This window comes from Myotis myotis, unplaced genomic scaffold (genome assembly GCF_014108235.1).
Source record: "Myotis myotis isolate mMyoMyo1 unplaced genomic scaffold, mMyoMyo1.p scaffold_m19_p_3, whole genome shotgun sequence".
Lineage (NCBI taxonomy): Eukaryota > Metazoa > Chordata > Mammalia > Chiroptera > Vespertilionidae > Myotis > Myotis myotis.
In genome coordinates this window covers 22,096,276-22,112,727 of record NW_023416335.1, presented here as the reverse complement: position 1 = coordinate 22,112,727, position 16,452 = coordinate 22,096,276, and the positions used below count along the sequence as shown (strand labels likewise).

General features: G+C 36.2%; 1 protein-coding gene across 1 annotated transcript in view; it reads right to left on the bottom strand.

Moving 5' to 3' along the window:
- Positions 1–16,452, bottom strand: part of ADAM32 (ADAM metallopeptidase domain 32) — a 99,413-nt gene that overhangs the window by 43,912 nt on the left and 39,049 nt on the right. Inside the window, exons 11-12 of the mRNA XM_036297235.1 lie at positions 8,280–8,416; positions 7,121–7,298 (exon numbers count right to left, since the gene is read on the bottom strand). Coding sequence (XP_036153128.1) covers positions 7,121–7,298; positions 8,280–8,416 — 315 coding nt within the window. The remainder of the gene's footprint in view (positions 1–7,120; positions 7,299–8,279; positions 8,417–16,452) is intronic.

The following is a 16,452-nucleotide window of genomic DNA, read 5'->3' as shown; positions in this document are numbered from 1 at the left end:
AACTAACTCTTAATCAATTAGAATACTATACAAAATATATGGAACTTTTTTCAGAAACTGGATAAAAGTAAGAGAGTAGAAAGGTGGTTACCAGTGCCAGGCGAGTGTGGGGAAAGGGGGAATATTGATCAAAAAACATGAAATTATTTAGAAAATGAACTACTAGTTCTGAGAAACTAATATACATCATGATGACTCCAGTTAACTATAATGGACTGTATACTTGAAATTTGATAGTAGGACAAGCAAAGCATTCTCAGCGCTGCACACACAGACACACACACACACAAATGGTAACTGTGCTAGGTGATGAATGTTAGTTTGACTGCTGGAATCACATCACAATGTATACATATATCAAAATACCATGCTGTATACCTTAAATATATACCATTTTTATCTGTCACTTATACCTCAATAAATCTGGGGGGAAGTGTGTGTAGAATTTAGGCCCACTGCAAAGGTAAAGAAAGTGGTCCCTAAGACTGCCCTTGCATTTTACAGCAATCACCAGTTCATCGGAGTCCCAAAACCACCCTCAGTTTTGATCATTTCCTGATAGAACTCACACATTTCACTGATAGCTGTATATTCAAGTTTTGGTTTCTTATATAGGAAGGATACAAATTAAAATCAACCAAGAGAAAAAGCACCTAGGACAGAATCCCAGAGAAGCACTAAACATGGAGTTCGTATTACCTTCAACCCATGGAATCATAGACCTACTACACTCCGAGCATTGATGTGTGACACTTCTTAACTCATTCTTTAAGGCCAGTATAACCCTAATGCCAAACCCAGTTTAAGACATTATAAGAAATGAAAATTACAGACCAATATCTCTCATAAGCATGGATGCAAAAACATTCAACAAAAAATTAGTAAATCAAATCCAGCAATGTATAAAAAATATGCATCACAACCAAGTGGGATTTATCAAAGTATGCAAGGCTGGTTCATAATTCAAATACCAATTAATATAATCCATAGAGTTGACAGGTTGAAGAAGAAAAATCATATGACCATAATAACTGGTACAGAAAAGGCATCAGATAAAATATAACTCTCATTTATTATACAAAATGTTAGCAAAACAGGAATAAAGAGAATCTTTCTCAATCTGATAACAAACATCTAAAAAAAGTCTACAGCCCTGACCAGTGTTGTTCAGTGGCTGGTCCGTGGACCAAAGGGTTGTGGGTTCAATTCCCAGTCAAGGGCATGAACCTGGGTTGTAGGTTCAATCCCCAGCACCAGTTGGAGCATGTAGGAAGCAATTAATTGATGTCTCTTTCACATTGATTTTCTCTCACCCCCCACCCCACTGCCTCCCTTTTACTTTTAAAAAAAATAAAATACATGTGAAAAAATATCCTCAGGTGAGGATTATAAACTACAACAACTAAAATGTCTATAGCTAACATCACACTTATGGTGAGATAAGACTATTAGACTGGGAACAAGGCCAAGATGCCCCGTCTCACTACCCCTGTCATAATCCCAATCTTAATCCTATATAATAAAAGCCTAATATGCTAAGTGTCTAGTCGTCTGTTGGCTGTTCAACCAATCAAAGCTTAATATGCTAATGATACGCTAAAGCTGCTCAACCACTCACTATGACATGCACTGACCACCAAGAGGCAGACAGTCGACCGGTTGACCAGCTGCTATGATGTGCACTGACCACCAGGGGGCAGACGCTCCAACCGGTAGGTTAGCTTGCTTCTGGGGTCCAGCCAATCGGGACTGAGCAAGATGGGTGGACACACCCTGAAGCCTCCTGCAGTCCCTTCCTGGCCCTGATCGTACACTGGTGGGGTCCCTCGGCCTAGCCTGTCCCCTCTCGCAATCCAGGACCCCTTGAGGAATGTTGGAGAGCTGGTTTCGGCCCAATCCTGCAGGCCAGGCCGAGGGCCCCCACTGGTACATGCATATGTGCACCATGCCTCTAGTGCAATAATAAAATAAAATAACTGTTTGAAAAAATACATGTTAGAAAGAAAGAAGCAAAATTGTTGTGTCCATACATGCAAAGAAAATTCCAAATAATCAGCCAAACAACAGCAACAACAAAAACTTCCCGTGACTAATAAGTGATTATATCAAGGTTGCTGGATACCAAAGTTAATACACAAAATTCAACTGTTTTTATGCAAAGAAGCAATTAAAAAATGGAACTTTGAAGTAAAAAATACAATTTCATTTACATGACCACCAAAACAATGAAGTTCTTGGGAATAGTTCTAACAAAATTTTACAGGATCTATACAAGAAAAACTACAAAACTATGATAAAAGAAATCAAAGAAGATATAAATAAATAGCGATATATTTCATGTTCATGGATAGGAAAATTCAATATTATTAAGTTGTCAGTTCTTCCCAACCTGATCTAGAGATTCAATGTAATTCCAATTAAAATTCCAGCAAGATGACAAACCGACTCTAAAGTTTTATGAAGAGGCAAAAGAACCACAAGAGACAATACAATACAGATGAAGAAAAAGGAGGAGGAGGAGGAGAAAGAGGAAGAGAAAAATGGAAAGACTGACAATACCCAATTTCAAAACTTATTATAAACTGAACTAATGATTATATGGTATTCACAAGAGAATAAACAAAGATATAATTTAAACAAAATACAGACCCAAGAAATAGACTGAGATAATAAGATCTTTGACAGTGATGCAATTACAATTCAATAGAGAATAGTCTTTTCAATAAATGGTGCTAGACAACTGGACATCCACATGGAAAATAACTCTACACACTGTCCCTATTCCTTTCATACATACACACGCGCGTGCGCGCACGCACACACACACATCATTAAAATGCATCATAAACCTAAATGTAAAATGCAAAACTATAAAGATTCTAGAAGGGCAGATTTAAGGGTGTAGATCTAATGTTAAGTACTTTTCCACAATGTAAAAAAATAAATAGGAATAACACCGATCTTAAATTCTTTCGAAATCTCCTTGTGAAAACAAGCACCATAATCCTAAGGAAATATTGGCTAATTAAATCTAGCTAATGAGCTAGGTAGATCAAAATCCAAGTGGAGCTAATCTCAGTAATGCATGATTGGGTTAGCATTCAAAACCAACCAGTGAAATGCACTAGATTTATAGGGAAAAAAGGAGAAAATGCATATGACCAGCCCAATAGACACAGAAATAAGACATTTAACAAAGTTCAACACTAATTTTTGGCTCAAAGCTCTCAGCTAACTACAAACAGAAGGAAACTTCCTGAAGATGACAGAAAAAAAAAAAAAGGTTATATCTAACATCACATTAAGTGGTGAAAATCAAAGCTTTCTCCATAAAAATAAGAACAAAACAAGGAAGACCATTCTCAGTACATCTAACCAACACTAAATCCAAGGTGGACTTACAAAGTCAATAGTGTTTTTACACTAGCAATGGTTAAATAAAATATTAATACTATCAAAACCAGTAATCTACACAAAAACTAAACAAATTAAAGAACTTATACAATTCAACACCAGGAAGACCAACACTCTACTTTAAAAAATGGACAAAAGACCTAAATAGACACTTCTCCAAGGAGGACATACAGATAGCCAGTAGACATGTGAAAGATTGCTCAGCATCACCAATCATCAGAGGAGGGCACATTAAAACCACAATGAGAAACCACACCTGACAGAATAGCTACCATCAATAAACTAATAAACAACAAGTGTTGGCGAGGATGTGGAGAAAAGAGAAAACCCATGCACTGCTGGTGGGGAAGCAGACTGGTACAACCACTGTGGAAAACAGTACGGAGTCACCTCAAAAAATTAAAAATGGAACTGCCTTTTGACCTCGAGACCCCACTCCTGGAAATATAGCCCAAGAAACCTTAAACACTAATTTGAAAGAATATATACATCTTTATGTTCATTGCCGTGCTATTTACAATAGCTAAGATTTGGAAGCAGCCCAAGTTCCCATTCCTAGATGAATGGATTAAAAAAAAAAAAGCCGTGGTATGTTTACACAATGGAATACTACACAGCAGTAAAAAAAAGAAGTAACTCACCTTTTTCAACAGCATGGATGGGCCTGGAGATAATTATGCTAAGTGAAATAAGCAAGTCAGAGAAAGACAAAGTACCTTATGATTTTACTTATATGTGGAATTTAATGAACAAAGAAACTAACAAACAAAATAGAAACATACTCATAAACAGAGAGAACAAACTGACAGCTTTCAGAGGGGAGGTGGGCTGGGAGGGTTAGGTTAAAAAGGTGAAGGGAATAATCAAAAAACTAAAACAAAAAACATAGACACAGAGAATAGTGTGGTGATCATCAGAGGGAAAGGGAGTGGGGAGTGGTAGACGAGGGTAAAGGGGGGATAAAGGAGATGAGACTATGAGTGGTGAACACACACTACAATATACAGATGATGTATTACAGAATTATACAGTTGAAACCTATATAATTTTATTAACCAATTTCATCCCTATAAAATCAATAAAATCATGTTTTTAAAAAGAAGAAGGCCTAAATTTAACACCATGTGCATAGATAGACTCAATATTGGTAAGAAAGTAATTCCAGAAAATTGATGTATGGATGCAACACAATTCCAATCAAAGTCCCTACATTCACATGCTGATTCTATAATTTATGTAGAAATACAAAGGTACTAGAATAGTAAAGCTATCTTGGAAAAGACAAGTAAAGTTGGATGATTTACACTGTGGTTTCAAGACATACTATAAAAGTACATTAATTAAGAGAGTGTGGAATTGGCATAATAATGGACATATTTTAAAAAACAGAAAACAAATTCAGGGATAGATACACATGGGTGGTAACTTATTTCCATAAGGTGTTAAGATAAAACAATGGTAAAAGATAGTTACTTTAACAAATACTACTAGAAAAAAAAAACTATATTCACATGGAGGATAATGAATGTTAACCCAAATCTCTCAAACATAAAAACAAACTCAAATGTATCACAGGCTAAATTTAAAAGTTATAACTATATAACTTCTAGCAGAAAACATAGAAAATATTTATTACCTTGGGTAAGCAAAGATTTATTAAAATAGAAAAAGCATGGCCATAGCAGAAAAAGTTATAAATTGGACTTTATAAAAAATAAGTAATGCCTGCTATTCAAAGACTTGGTTAAGAAACTGAATGAGTAATCCATAGATTGAAAACAAATATTTTTAATATACATGTCTGACAAAGAACTGGTATCCAGCCTATACAAAGAACTCTTAAAAGTTGATAATAAAAAAATAAGTAACTTCATTTTTAAAACTGGCCAAGTATTTAAACATATTATTCAAACAACAAGTGGCCAATAAGGACATGAAAACATGCTCAACATTATTAGTGTCATCAAGGAAATACAAATCAAAATCATTGGAATGGCTAAAATTTAAAGGCTGCAATATCAATTTCTGATGAGGATGTGGAGGCAGTTTCAATACTGCTGATAGGATTATAAAATGATACAGCCACTTTGGAAGATAGTTTGGAAGTTTCTCATAAAAATATACTTATTATATGACCCAGCAATTATTTTAGAGTTCAGAATAAAGGCCCAATACTGTTAACAATTCAAATGGCCATTATTAAATGGATGGAAAAACAGATTGTTGTATATCCAAACAATGAAATATAACTCAAAATAAAAAGGAAAGACTATTATGACAGAAAACAATGTAGCTGAATCTCAAAAATACTGTATTGAAAGGAAGAAGCTAGACACAAAACTATGTGTTGTATCACTTCTTTCATATGATTTTTTTGTTGTTGTTAAGCCTCACCCAAGAATATTTTTTTCCATTGATTTTTTTAGAGAGAGATGAAGGAAGAAAGGGAGCAGGAGAGAAAGAAGCATCAATGTGAGAGAGACACATGGATTGGTTGCCTCCCATACAAGCCCTGACCAGGATCAGGTATCAAACCTGCAACACAGGTACATGCCCTTGAGCAAGAATTGAACCCAAGACCCTTTCATGTGCAGGCCGATGCTCTAGCCACTAAGCAAACTGGCCAGGACTCATATGACTTTCTTAATCAGGCAAAACTGACAAAATCAGAAGTGGTCTGAAGATGAGAACAGGTGGAAATTACTGTAACTTTTGACCAAGTTTGGGGTATAATGAAAAAAATCTGCACCAATGCTTATATACATTTGTCGAAAATCTTCAATCTGTATATTTAAAATGAGTAAATTTTATCGTATGTAGATTATGCCCCAATAAAAATAATTTGAAAATAAAGAAAGAATAAAGAGAGAAAACTTGTTCTACCAAATGGTAAAACATAATACCAAAAAAGGCACAGTAATTAAAACAATATGATATATGCACAAGTATATTCAAACTCATATATATATCAAACCCTAATATTATTTGCATCTATTTATTTTGTAATCATATAAATTTATGACATCTGTTATGTTGTTCAAATACTTCATTGTCTAGAACAGCCGTGGGCAAACTACGGCCCGCGGGCCAGATCCGGCCCGTTTGAAATGAATAAAACTATTGAAAAAAAAGACCGTACCCTTTTATGTAATGATGTTTACTTTGAATTTATATTAGTTCACACAAACACTTCATCCATGCTTTTGTTCTGGCCCTCCGGTCCAGTTTAAGAACCCACTGTGGCCCTAGAGTCAAAAAGTTTGCCCACCCCTGGTAGAATCATTATATCCTGGAACTTTTGCATTCATAGTTTCAGGATATCCCATCAAAATCTCCCAATTGTTCAGATTGTAATATTAACACAGACCTCTCTTACCATAATTCTAGTTCCATTGTGAAGTCAGACCCTAAAAGATACTTGATAGTCCATTATCACATTAATATTCAATAAGACATTTATAAAATGTCCAAAGGTTAAGCATAGGTTTGGAAAGATCTTATATATTTAGTCTGGAACTAAAAACCTCATTCTAAACTCCCATTTGTCCCATCAGCATTAATTTTTTGGAGTACATTTTATATTTGTTCAAAAATTTTTCATCTATAAAACCTAGTATATTCTTGCATGTATTTCAACCTTAATTTTACAAAGAGATTAACTGCAACAATAAATGTACTAATCAATTTTCCTAGTTATCAGACTTACATCCTCAGTACCACAGTCACAAACTTCAGGGGTCTCCACTTTGCCGTTGCCACAGACTGCTTTTTGACGCACTTGCATTTGTGGCTTATTCTGAAGACATTTGGCACCCATATTTAAAATGAAACTTTTAAAGTCACTCAAACTGCAATTGCTAAAAGTCTTCACACCACTGGACTGCCTAAAGATGAATCCGTATAATGTTGTTGACAGCATACTCTTGAAAACAAAACTCTGTATTATATAAATTAATTTCAAAATGCAAAATTCAATAAAAAAATTATAAATGTTCATAACGAAAGCTTAGAGGCCAAAATCATTCTTGAGGAAATCATATGATTTATTCACTGGAACACATGTCCTTATGAAAACAAAATTAAGTGCAACTCAATAGCAAAAACAAACAAGGGACTAGAAAATGGATAAAGGCTTAAAGAGACATTTTTCTAAAGAAGACATATGAATGGCCAAACAACATGTATATGAAAAGGTGCACAAAATCACTAAATATCAGAGAAATGCAAGTCCAAACCACAATGAGATATCACCTCACACATGTCAGAATGACTAATTTTTTTTTTTTTTAAATAGTAAGTGCTGGCAAGGTTGTAAAGAAATCGAAACCCTGGAACACTATTGATAGGAATGTAAACTGGCATTGCTGCTACAAAAAGCAGTAGAAAGGTTCCCCAAAAAATTAAAAATATAGCAACCCATATGATCAAAAATTCCCACTTCTGGGTATATATATCAAAATTGCCTAGTATGACTATATTACTGTCAATCTCCCACTTTATGTCCATCCGTTTGCTTTAGTTATTTAGGTGCTCCTATCTTGGGTGCATAAATGTTTATAAGGGTTTTATCCTCTTGTTGGATTATTCCCTTTATCATTATGTTCTCATTTATTTCTTTTATAGCCTTTGTTGTAAAGTCTATTTTGTCTGATAATGTATCTTGCAGATTGGATTGGTTATCCTTGACTGTTCTTAATGGTACATCTCCCTCCATGGGCCTCTTACACTGAATATTTCCTGTTTATATTTCATAGTACTTGGTCCATTTATAGCTAATGTGTGCTATAAGTAAAACCTATATTTGTGCTTCAGATGTTTAAAACAAAGTAAACATAATAAATAAATCTTAGTATTTAAAAACTTACACAGCCTCTGCATTCATTACACAAATGGCTCCTGAACACTGGCACTTCTTTGGGTCATCATATGATATGCCCAGATTGAGTCCCACCATCTGGGTAACAATTACTGAAAATGCCTCCAAAGTTATCTCCCCGGAATACTGCATTAAAAACAAAGAAAATGAAAATGAAAGACAATTCATTGAAGGGTGTTAAAAATAACATTTTTTAAAATTATGAACATTTTTATTGTTCTATCAAGTACTACTTTAAGAATAGGTAAATACAGTTCCTTGGACAGGTGAGAAGCGGAAGCTCTTCTTACGAAATTTTATTGAGATACTAGAGGCCTGGTGCACGACATTTGTACACTAGGGGGAGGGAGGGTTGCTCAGCCTGGCCTGCACCCTTTCACAGTCCGGAAGCCCTCGGGGGATGTCTGACTGATGGCTTAGGCCTGCTCCCGCAGCCGCAGAGATGGGAGAGGCTCCTGACGCTGCCATGCTCGCCAGCCATCAGTCTGGCTTCTGGTTGAGTGGTGGTCCCCCTGTGGGAGCACACTGACCACCTGGGGGCAGCTCCTGCATTGATTGTCTGCCCCCTGGTGGTCAGTGTGTGTCATAGCGACCAGTTGTTCTGATGTTCTATCAATTTGCATATTACCCTTTTATTATACAGGATAAGCATATTGAGTTAGTGCCAAGCTTCACCCTAATTAAACATTTGCATAATTAACATAATAAGTATATAAAAGGGCTGTTTTTACATTATATTTTGGCTATCTGAACCATGATCTTCAAGTTACCTAATTTCTTATGACAGCTCTCATGTACACTTAGAATAGTCCACATAATATTCCACCTCTGAGCTCATGAAGTGCCCACATAACAAAATACTGCATTTAAGGGTGATTTCTGCTTCCCTTCTATTATTCTCAATGACATAGGAACTGTTGTCGAGAGAAATCACATTCTTGGATTAGGCTTTGCATATATTTAACAAGTGCACACATAACTTCCTTGCCAAGGAGAATAGGACACTCAGTGCTGTTTTTGTTATCATTTCTGGAGGGTGTAAGGTAAATATTTCATTAAGTTCTAACTTGCATCTCATATATTTTTGACAAATTGGCTATCTTTTTGTGTGAAGTATTTATTCAAGTATCTTCTCCATTTTCTATTGCATTTGTCTTTTTATTGATTTCTGCAAGCATTTTATGTATTCTGTATATGAGTGATTCTTAGTCATGCACTGCTAATACTTTCTCTACTCTGTGGCTTGGCTTTTCACTCTCTTAATGTCTTTTCATGAACAAAATTTCCCTAATTTGATGTGGTCCAATGCATCCAACGTTTCCTTTATCATTAGTGTTTTTTCCGTCTACTTTAAGAAAACTTTCCCTATGCCAATAGTCATGAAGCTATGTTCCTTTTTTACCTTCCAAGGCTTTACTGTTTAATTTTACATATAGATCTACAATCTACCTAAGTTTTATATTTTGAATAGCAGCGAAATTACATTTATCAAAAAGACTATCCACTATTATCAGACTTTTGGTGCTTATCACATTGCAGTGTATACTGATGTCAAATTATGTAGTACACCTGAAACTTATAAATATAATGTAATATACCAATATTAGCTCAATAAAAAAATATTGTCCACTAGTAAGTACATGACAATAATCTTTGTAAAAATTTTATTATAGCCCTAGCCAGTCTTGCTCAATGCATAGTGCATCAGCCAACAGACCAAAGGGTCCAGGGTTTGATTCCGGTCCAGGGCACATACCTTGGTTGCAGGCTCCTCCCTAGCCCAGGCCTGGGTCAGGGTACATGCAGGAGGCAATCAATTAATGTCTTTCTCCCACATCGATATTTCTCTCTGTCTTTCCCTCTCTCTTCCATTCTCTCTAAAAATCAATGAAAAAATATCCTCAAGTGAGGATTTTTTTAAAAAAATGAGTATATGCCTATCATTTGTCTATTTCTAAACTTTCTATTCTAATCCATTGGTCTATTTATTTGTCTACTGCTGTCTTAATCACTGAAGGTTTTTGGTAAATAAGTCTTACTATCAATTACAGTATGGCCCTTTGCTGTGATATTCAGCAAGATTATCTTAGCCATCTTGAAGGGGAGAGCGGCTGATCCTACAGCCACAACGCCCAGGGACCAGCTGCCTCGGCTGCGAACACACAAACACCAATTTGGGGTCAGGGTAGCCCTCAAATGTGGAAGGGATTCCACAAGGCTGCGGGCAGTGGGGGACTTTAGATCTAAGATCACAGCCATGGGAGACTGCACCCAGAAAGGCAACCTGAAGTTCTACATCGGCCGCACAGTGCTGGGGGGAGAAAGACACAAGGCAGCGCAGTTGCTCTATCTTTATAACTTCCTTGCTCTTACTTGCTAAACCCGGTGCAACTGATCTTTCAATTAAAAACATTCACTGCAGGAGAAGGTGATTTTTGTGAAAACTGGGGAGCAGAATTGGGAGAAATGAGTAGGAAGCCAGCTCTGGGAGAGTCCGTCCCTTCAATCCTGAACAGACATTTTTCTCCTGAAGACCAGGCTCCTCTTAGCAGCACAGCCTCACCCAGTCTTGAGCACAGCAGGGAAAGGAAGATCTAAATACCCGCAGGGAGCAATGGGGGACGGAGTTGAGGGGCCATTTGGTCCTGGAGACTAATACAAAAACACTGCCACCTAGGGGCCATGTCAGAAATAGACGCTTGTGTAAATACGACTAAAAGCAGGCAGAAAAACAAAGTGGGCAGATTGATTCCACCTGCTTAAAACCAAGCTTGTGACGTATGACACAGAGGAGCGGTGGATCGCTGAGAACTTCAACACTGTGCTGACTAAATGACAGGAAACTGAGATGTGGCAGGCAGAACAGTAGAAAGGGGTCTTAAACCTGCCCTCATGGGACACTGAAGCTCTGCTGAACTTCACTACTTCACTTTTTTGTTATCTTTTACTTATGAAACTAAAAATTTTTTTCACTTTATTTTATTTTTTTATTATTATTATTTTTATTATTATACTTTTTACCATTTTTTAAAATGTTTTGGATTAGGGTTCTAAATTCTATATTTATTTTTATTTCTTTTATCATTATCTTACTCTATCTCATTTTTTCCTTTATGCCAACACTTTCTTCCTCACTTTTCCTATTTCCATCCTGTTTCTCTTCTCCTGTTCTTACTTTAGTTATTCTATATCCTTTCTTTTTACTCCCTGTTAAAAATTGATCTTCTTTATCTGCTTTACTGATGCACTGCTCTTAAAGTATTCTCTGTTGGCCTACTCATATATCTCATTTCCTCTCCCCTGCTCCAAGTCCATGCACACTTCTCTTTCTTCACTAGCCAAATATTTTTTCTCTCTTTCTTGTTGTTGTTTGTTTGACTGTTAGTCTATTTTTTGTTGGTTTTGTTTTTTTTATTTTATGATTTTGTTTTTCCTCTCCTCACTTGTTCTCATCTCCTACTAATAGCTTAATTAGTTTCAATCACCAACTCAGGCCTATCGGCTCTCTATAATCCTTTTCCAAAAATAGATGAATACATAGATGGATAGATAGATATATTAAAGAAAGGAAAAATTTTTTATATAAATTTTCTTTTTTTCAATTATTATTTTCTACTTTTTTTTAGTATTTTCTTTCTTTTTTTCTTATGCACTCATTCTCTTTCTATCCCCTCTAAACTGAATCCTGGCCATTTCCCCATTCACTCAATTCCTTAACCTTATCTTTTGGAAATAAGTTCTGCCTCTTCAGATTCAGCTTCCCTCCCTTTTTGGGTGTTTGTTGTTTGCATTTTTTGGATTAGTTGTTGTTTTTTTTGGAGTTGTCTCCCCATATACGTTTATATTTTTCCCTTTCTTTGTTCTTCTTTTTCATTTCTCTCTTACATTTTTCCTTTCCCCTACTTCTCTTCTCTGGTGGTCACCTTTATTTAGGATTATTGATATCATGAGTACATTCATGTTTTGTGCCCTATGAGCTGTGTCTTGGCAAGTTGTATTTTGTGTCTTTAAGTCAAAGTGGTAGAGAGTGAGCCACATAGCCAGACACCCTGAGAGGAGCAAAAATGGGGAAACAAAAAAACAGCCCCATACAAAAGAAAAGGAGGATTCATCGGAAAAGGAAGTAAACGAAATGGAGGCAAGCAACCTGTCAGAGAACGAATTTAGAGCAATGGTCATAAGGATGCTGAAAAGGATAGAAGACAAATTCAACAACATGTGTAAGAACCAAGAGGAAATGAAGAACCAAGAAGAAATGAAAAATGACAAAGCTGAAATAAAGAACACAATAGAAAGCATCAACAGTAGACTAAAAGAAGATGAGGATTACATCAGTGAGCTAGAAGAAAAGATAGGAAACAATACCCAAGCAGAGCAGAAACTGGAAAAAAAAATTAAAAAACAGGAGGAGAGCGTAAGGGAACTTTGGGACAACAAAAAGACAAAACAACATCTGAATAATAGGAGTGCCAGAAGGAGAGGAAACTGAACAAGGAATAGAAAACATGTTTGAAGAAATAATGACAGAAAACTTCCCTGATTTGGGGAAGAAAAACTCACAGAAGTCCAAGAAACTCAGAGTCCCAAACAAGATGAATCCATAAAGACCAACACCAAGAAACATTATAATTAAATTGGCAAACACCAACAACAAAGTAAGAATCTTAAAGGCTGCCACAGAGAGACAGAAAGATACCTACAAGGGATCTCCCATCAGACTATCAACTGTTATTTCAACAGAAACACATCAAGCCAGAAGGGAATGGAATTAAATATACAAACTCATGCAAAGCAAGGGTCTGAATCCAAGAATACTGTACCCAGTAAGGCTATCAATCAAAGTTGAGGGTGAAATCAGGAGCTTCACAGACAAAAAAGGACTAAGGGGTTTATTACCACCAACCCAGCAATGCAAAAAATGCTACAGGGTCTGCTGTAAAAAGAAGAAATAGGGCCGTAACCGGTTTGGCTCAGTGGATAGAGCATCGGCCTGCGGACTGAAGGGTCCCAGGTTCAATTCCGGTCAAGGGCATGTACCTTAGTTGCGGGCACATCCCCAGTAGGGGGTATGCAGGAGGCAGCTGATCCATGTTTCTCTCTCATTGATGTTTCTAACTCTCTATCCCTATTCCTTCCTCTCTGTAAAAAAAAAAAAAAAAAAAAAAAAAAAAAAAATCAATAAAATATTTTAAAAAAAAGAATAGGAAAGGATCCATTGGATTTAAAAAAAGAAGAAGAAGAAGAAGAAGAAGAAGAAGAAGAAGAAGAAGAAGAAGAAGAAGAAGAAGAAGAAGAAGAAGAAGAAGAAGAAGAAATAGGAAGAGAAGAAGGAATACAGGCATAACAAATAAAAATGGTGACAAACAAGTAACTATCAATAATAACTTAAAATGTAAATGGATTAAATGTCCCAATCAAAAGACACAGGGTAGCTGACTGGATAAGAAAACATGACCAATATATCTGCTATCTACAGGAAACCCACTTCAGAACAAAGGACTGACACAGACTGATGGTGAAGGGATGGAGAAAGGTTTTTCAGGCGAATGGAAATGGAAAAAAAAAAAAAGCTGGGATAGCAATACTGATATCTGACAAATTAGACCTCAAAGTGAAGGTCATAACAAGAGATAAGGAAGGCCACTTCATAATCCTAAGGGGAGGAATTCAACAAGAAGATATAACTCTGGTAAACATATATGCACCCAACACAGGAGGACCGAAATACAATTAAAAAAAAAAAAAAACTTCTGGAGACTATTAAGGGAGAGATTAACAGCAATACAGTCACAGTAGGGGACTTTAATACCCCACTAACACGACTGGATAAATCCTCTCTAAACAAAAAATCACACAGAAACAGCAATCCTAAATGACTCACTAGATCAGATGGAATTAATTGACATCTTCAGAACATTTCACCCCAAAGCCACAGAATATACATTCTTCCCAAGTGCACATGGGTCATTTCCAAAGATAGACCATATATTGAGACACAGACAAAGTCTCTTCAAATTCAAGAAGATGGAAATCATATCAAGCATCTTCTCAGATCACAATGGCATAATATTAGAAATAAACTATAATAAAAACAATTTAAAAAATCAAACACTTGGAGGCTAAATAGCATGCTATTAAACAATGATTGGGTTATCAAAGAAATCAAGAGAGAAATAAAAAGCATCCTGGCCAATAACTATGGAAGAAATTGAAGCAGTCATCAAAAAGCTTCCAGCAAACAAAAGCCCAGGACCAGACGGCTTCACAGGGGAGTTTTACCAAACATTCAAGGAAGAACTAAAACCTATCCTCCTCAGACTTCTACAAAAAATTCAAGAGGAAGGAACACCTCCAAGCTCATTCTATGAAGCCAGCATCACCCTAATACCAAAACCAGGTAAAGACAACACAATGAAAGAGAATTACAGGCCAATATCCCTCATGAACATAGATGCCAAAATCCTCAACAAAATCTTAGCAAATCGAATCCAGCAGTACATCAGAAAGATCATACACAATGACCAAGTAGGATTTATCCCAGGAATGCAAGGATGGTACAATATCCGCAAATCAATAAACATGATACACCACATAAACAAATTGAAAGAAAAAAACCACATGGTCATATCAATTGATGCAGAAAAAGCATTTGACAAAATCCGACACCCATTTTTGATAAAAACTCTCAGCAAGGCGGGAGTAGAAGGATCATACCTCAACATAATAAACGCCATATATAACAGGCCCACAGCCAACATCATACTCAATGGACAAAAACTAACACCATTTCCCCTAAGAACAGGAACAAGACAGGGATGCCCACTCTCACCACTCCTGTTCAACATAGTACTGGAAGTATTAGCCATTGCAATTAGGCAAGAAGAAGAAATAAAAGGCATCCAAATTGGAAAAGAGGAAGTAAAACTGTCCTTATTTGCAGACGACATGATATTATACATACAAAACCCTAGAGACTCCATCAAAAAGCTACTAGACTTAATACGTGAATTTGGCAATGTAGCAGGATACAAAATTAACCCCAAGAAATCTGAGGCATTTCTATACACCAATAGTGAACTTTCAGAAAGAGAGATTATAAAAACAATCCCATTTACCATCGCACCGAAAAAATTAAGCTACCTAGGAATAAACTTAACTAAAGAGGTAAAAGACCTCTCTACTCAGAAAACTACAGGACATTGAAAAAAGAGATAGAGGAAGACATAAACAGATGGAAGAACATACCGTGTTCATGGATTGGTAGAATCAACATCATTAAAATGTCCATACTACCCAAAGCAATCTATAAATTCAACGCACTTCCCATTAAAATACCAATGGCATACTTCACAGATCTAGAACGAACTCTCCAAAAATTCATCTGGAATAAAAAAAGACCCCGAATAGCTGCAGCAATCCTGAGAAAGAACAAAGTAGGTGGGATCTCAATACCAGATATCAAGATGTATTACAAAGCCACTGTTCTCAAAACTGCCTGGTACTGGCAGAAGAACAGGCATATAGATCAATGGAATAGAATAGAGAGCCCAGAAATCGGCCTGAACCAATATGCTCAATTAATATTTGACAAAGGAGGCAACAACATACAATGGAGCCAAGATAGTCTCTTCAATAAATGGTGTTGGGAAAATAGGACAGATATATGCAAGAAAATGAAACTAGATCACCAACTTACACCATACACAAAAATAAACTCAAAATGGATAAAGGACTTAAATGTACGACAGGAAACCATAAAAATTCTAGAAGAATCCAAAGGCAACAAAATCTCAGACATATGCCGAAGCAATTTCTTCACTGATACAGCTCCTAGGGCACTTGAAACTAAAGAGAAAATGAACAAATGGGACTACATCAAAATAAAAAGCTTCTGCACAGCAAAAGAAACCATCAACAAAACAACGAGAAAACCCACTGTGTGGGAAAACATATTTGCCAATGTCATATCTGATAAGGGCCTAATCTCCAAAATTTATAGGGAACTCATACAACTTAACAAAAATAAGGTAAACAATCCAATCAAAAAATGGGCAAAGGACCTAAATAGACACCTTTCAAAAGAAGACATTCAGAAAGCCAAGAGACATATGAAAACATGCTCAAAGTCACTAATCATCCGAGAGATGCAAATCAAAACAACA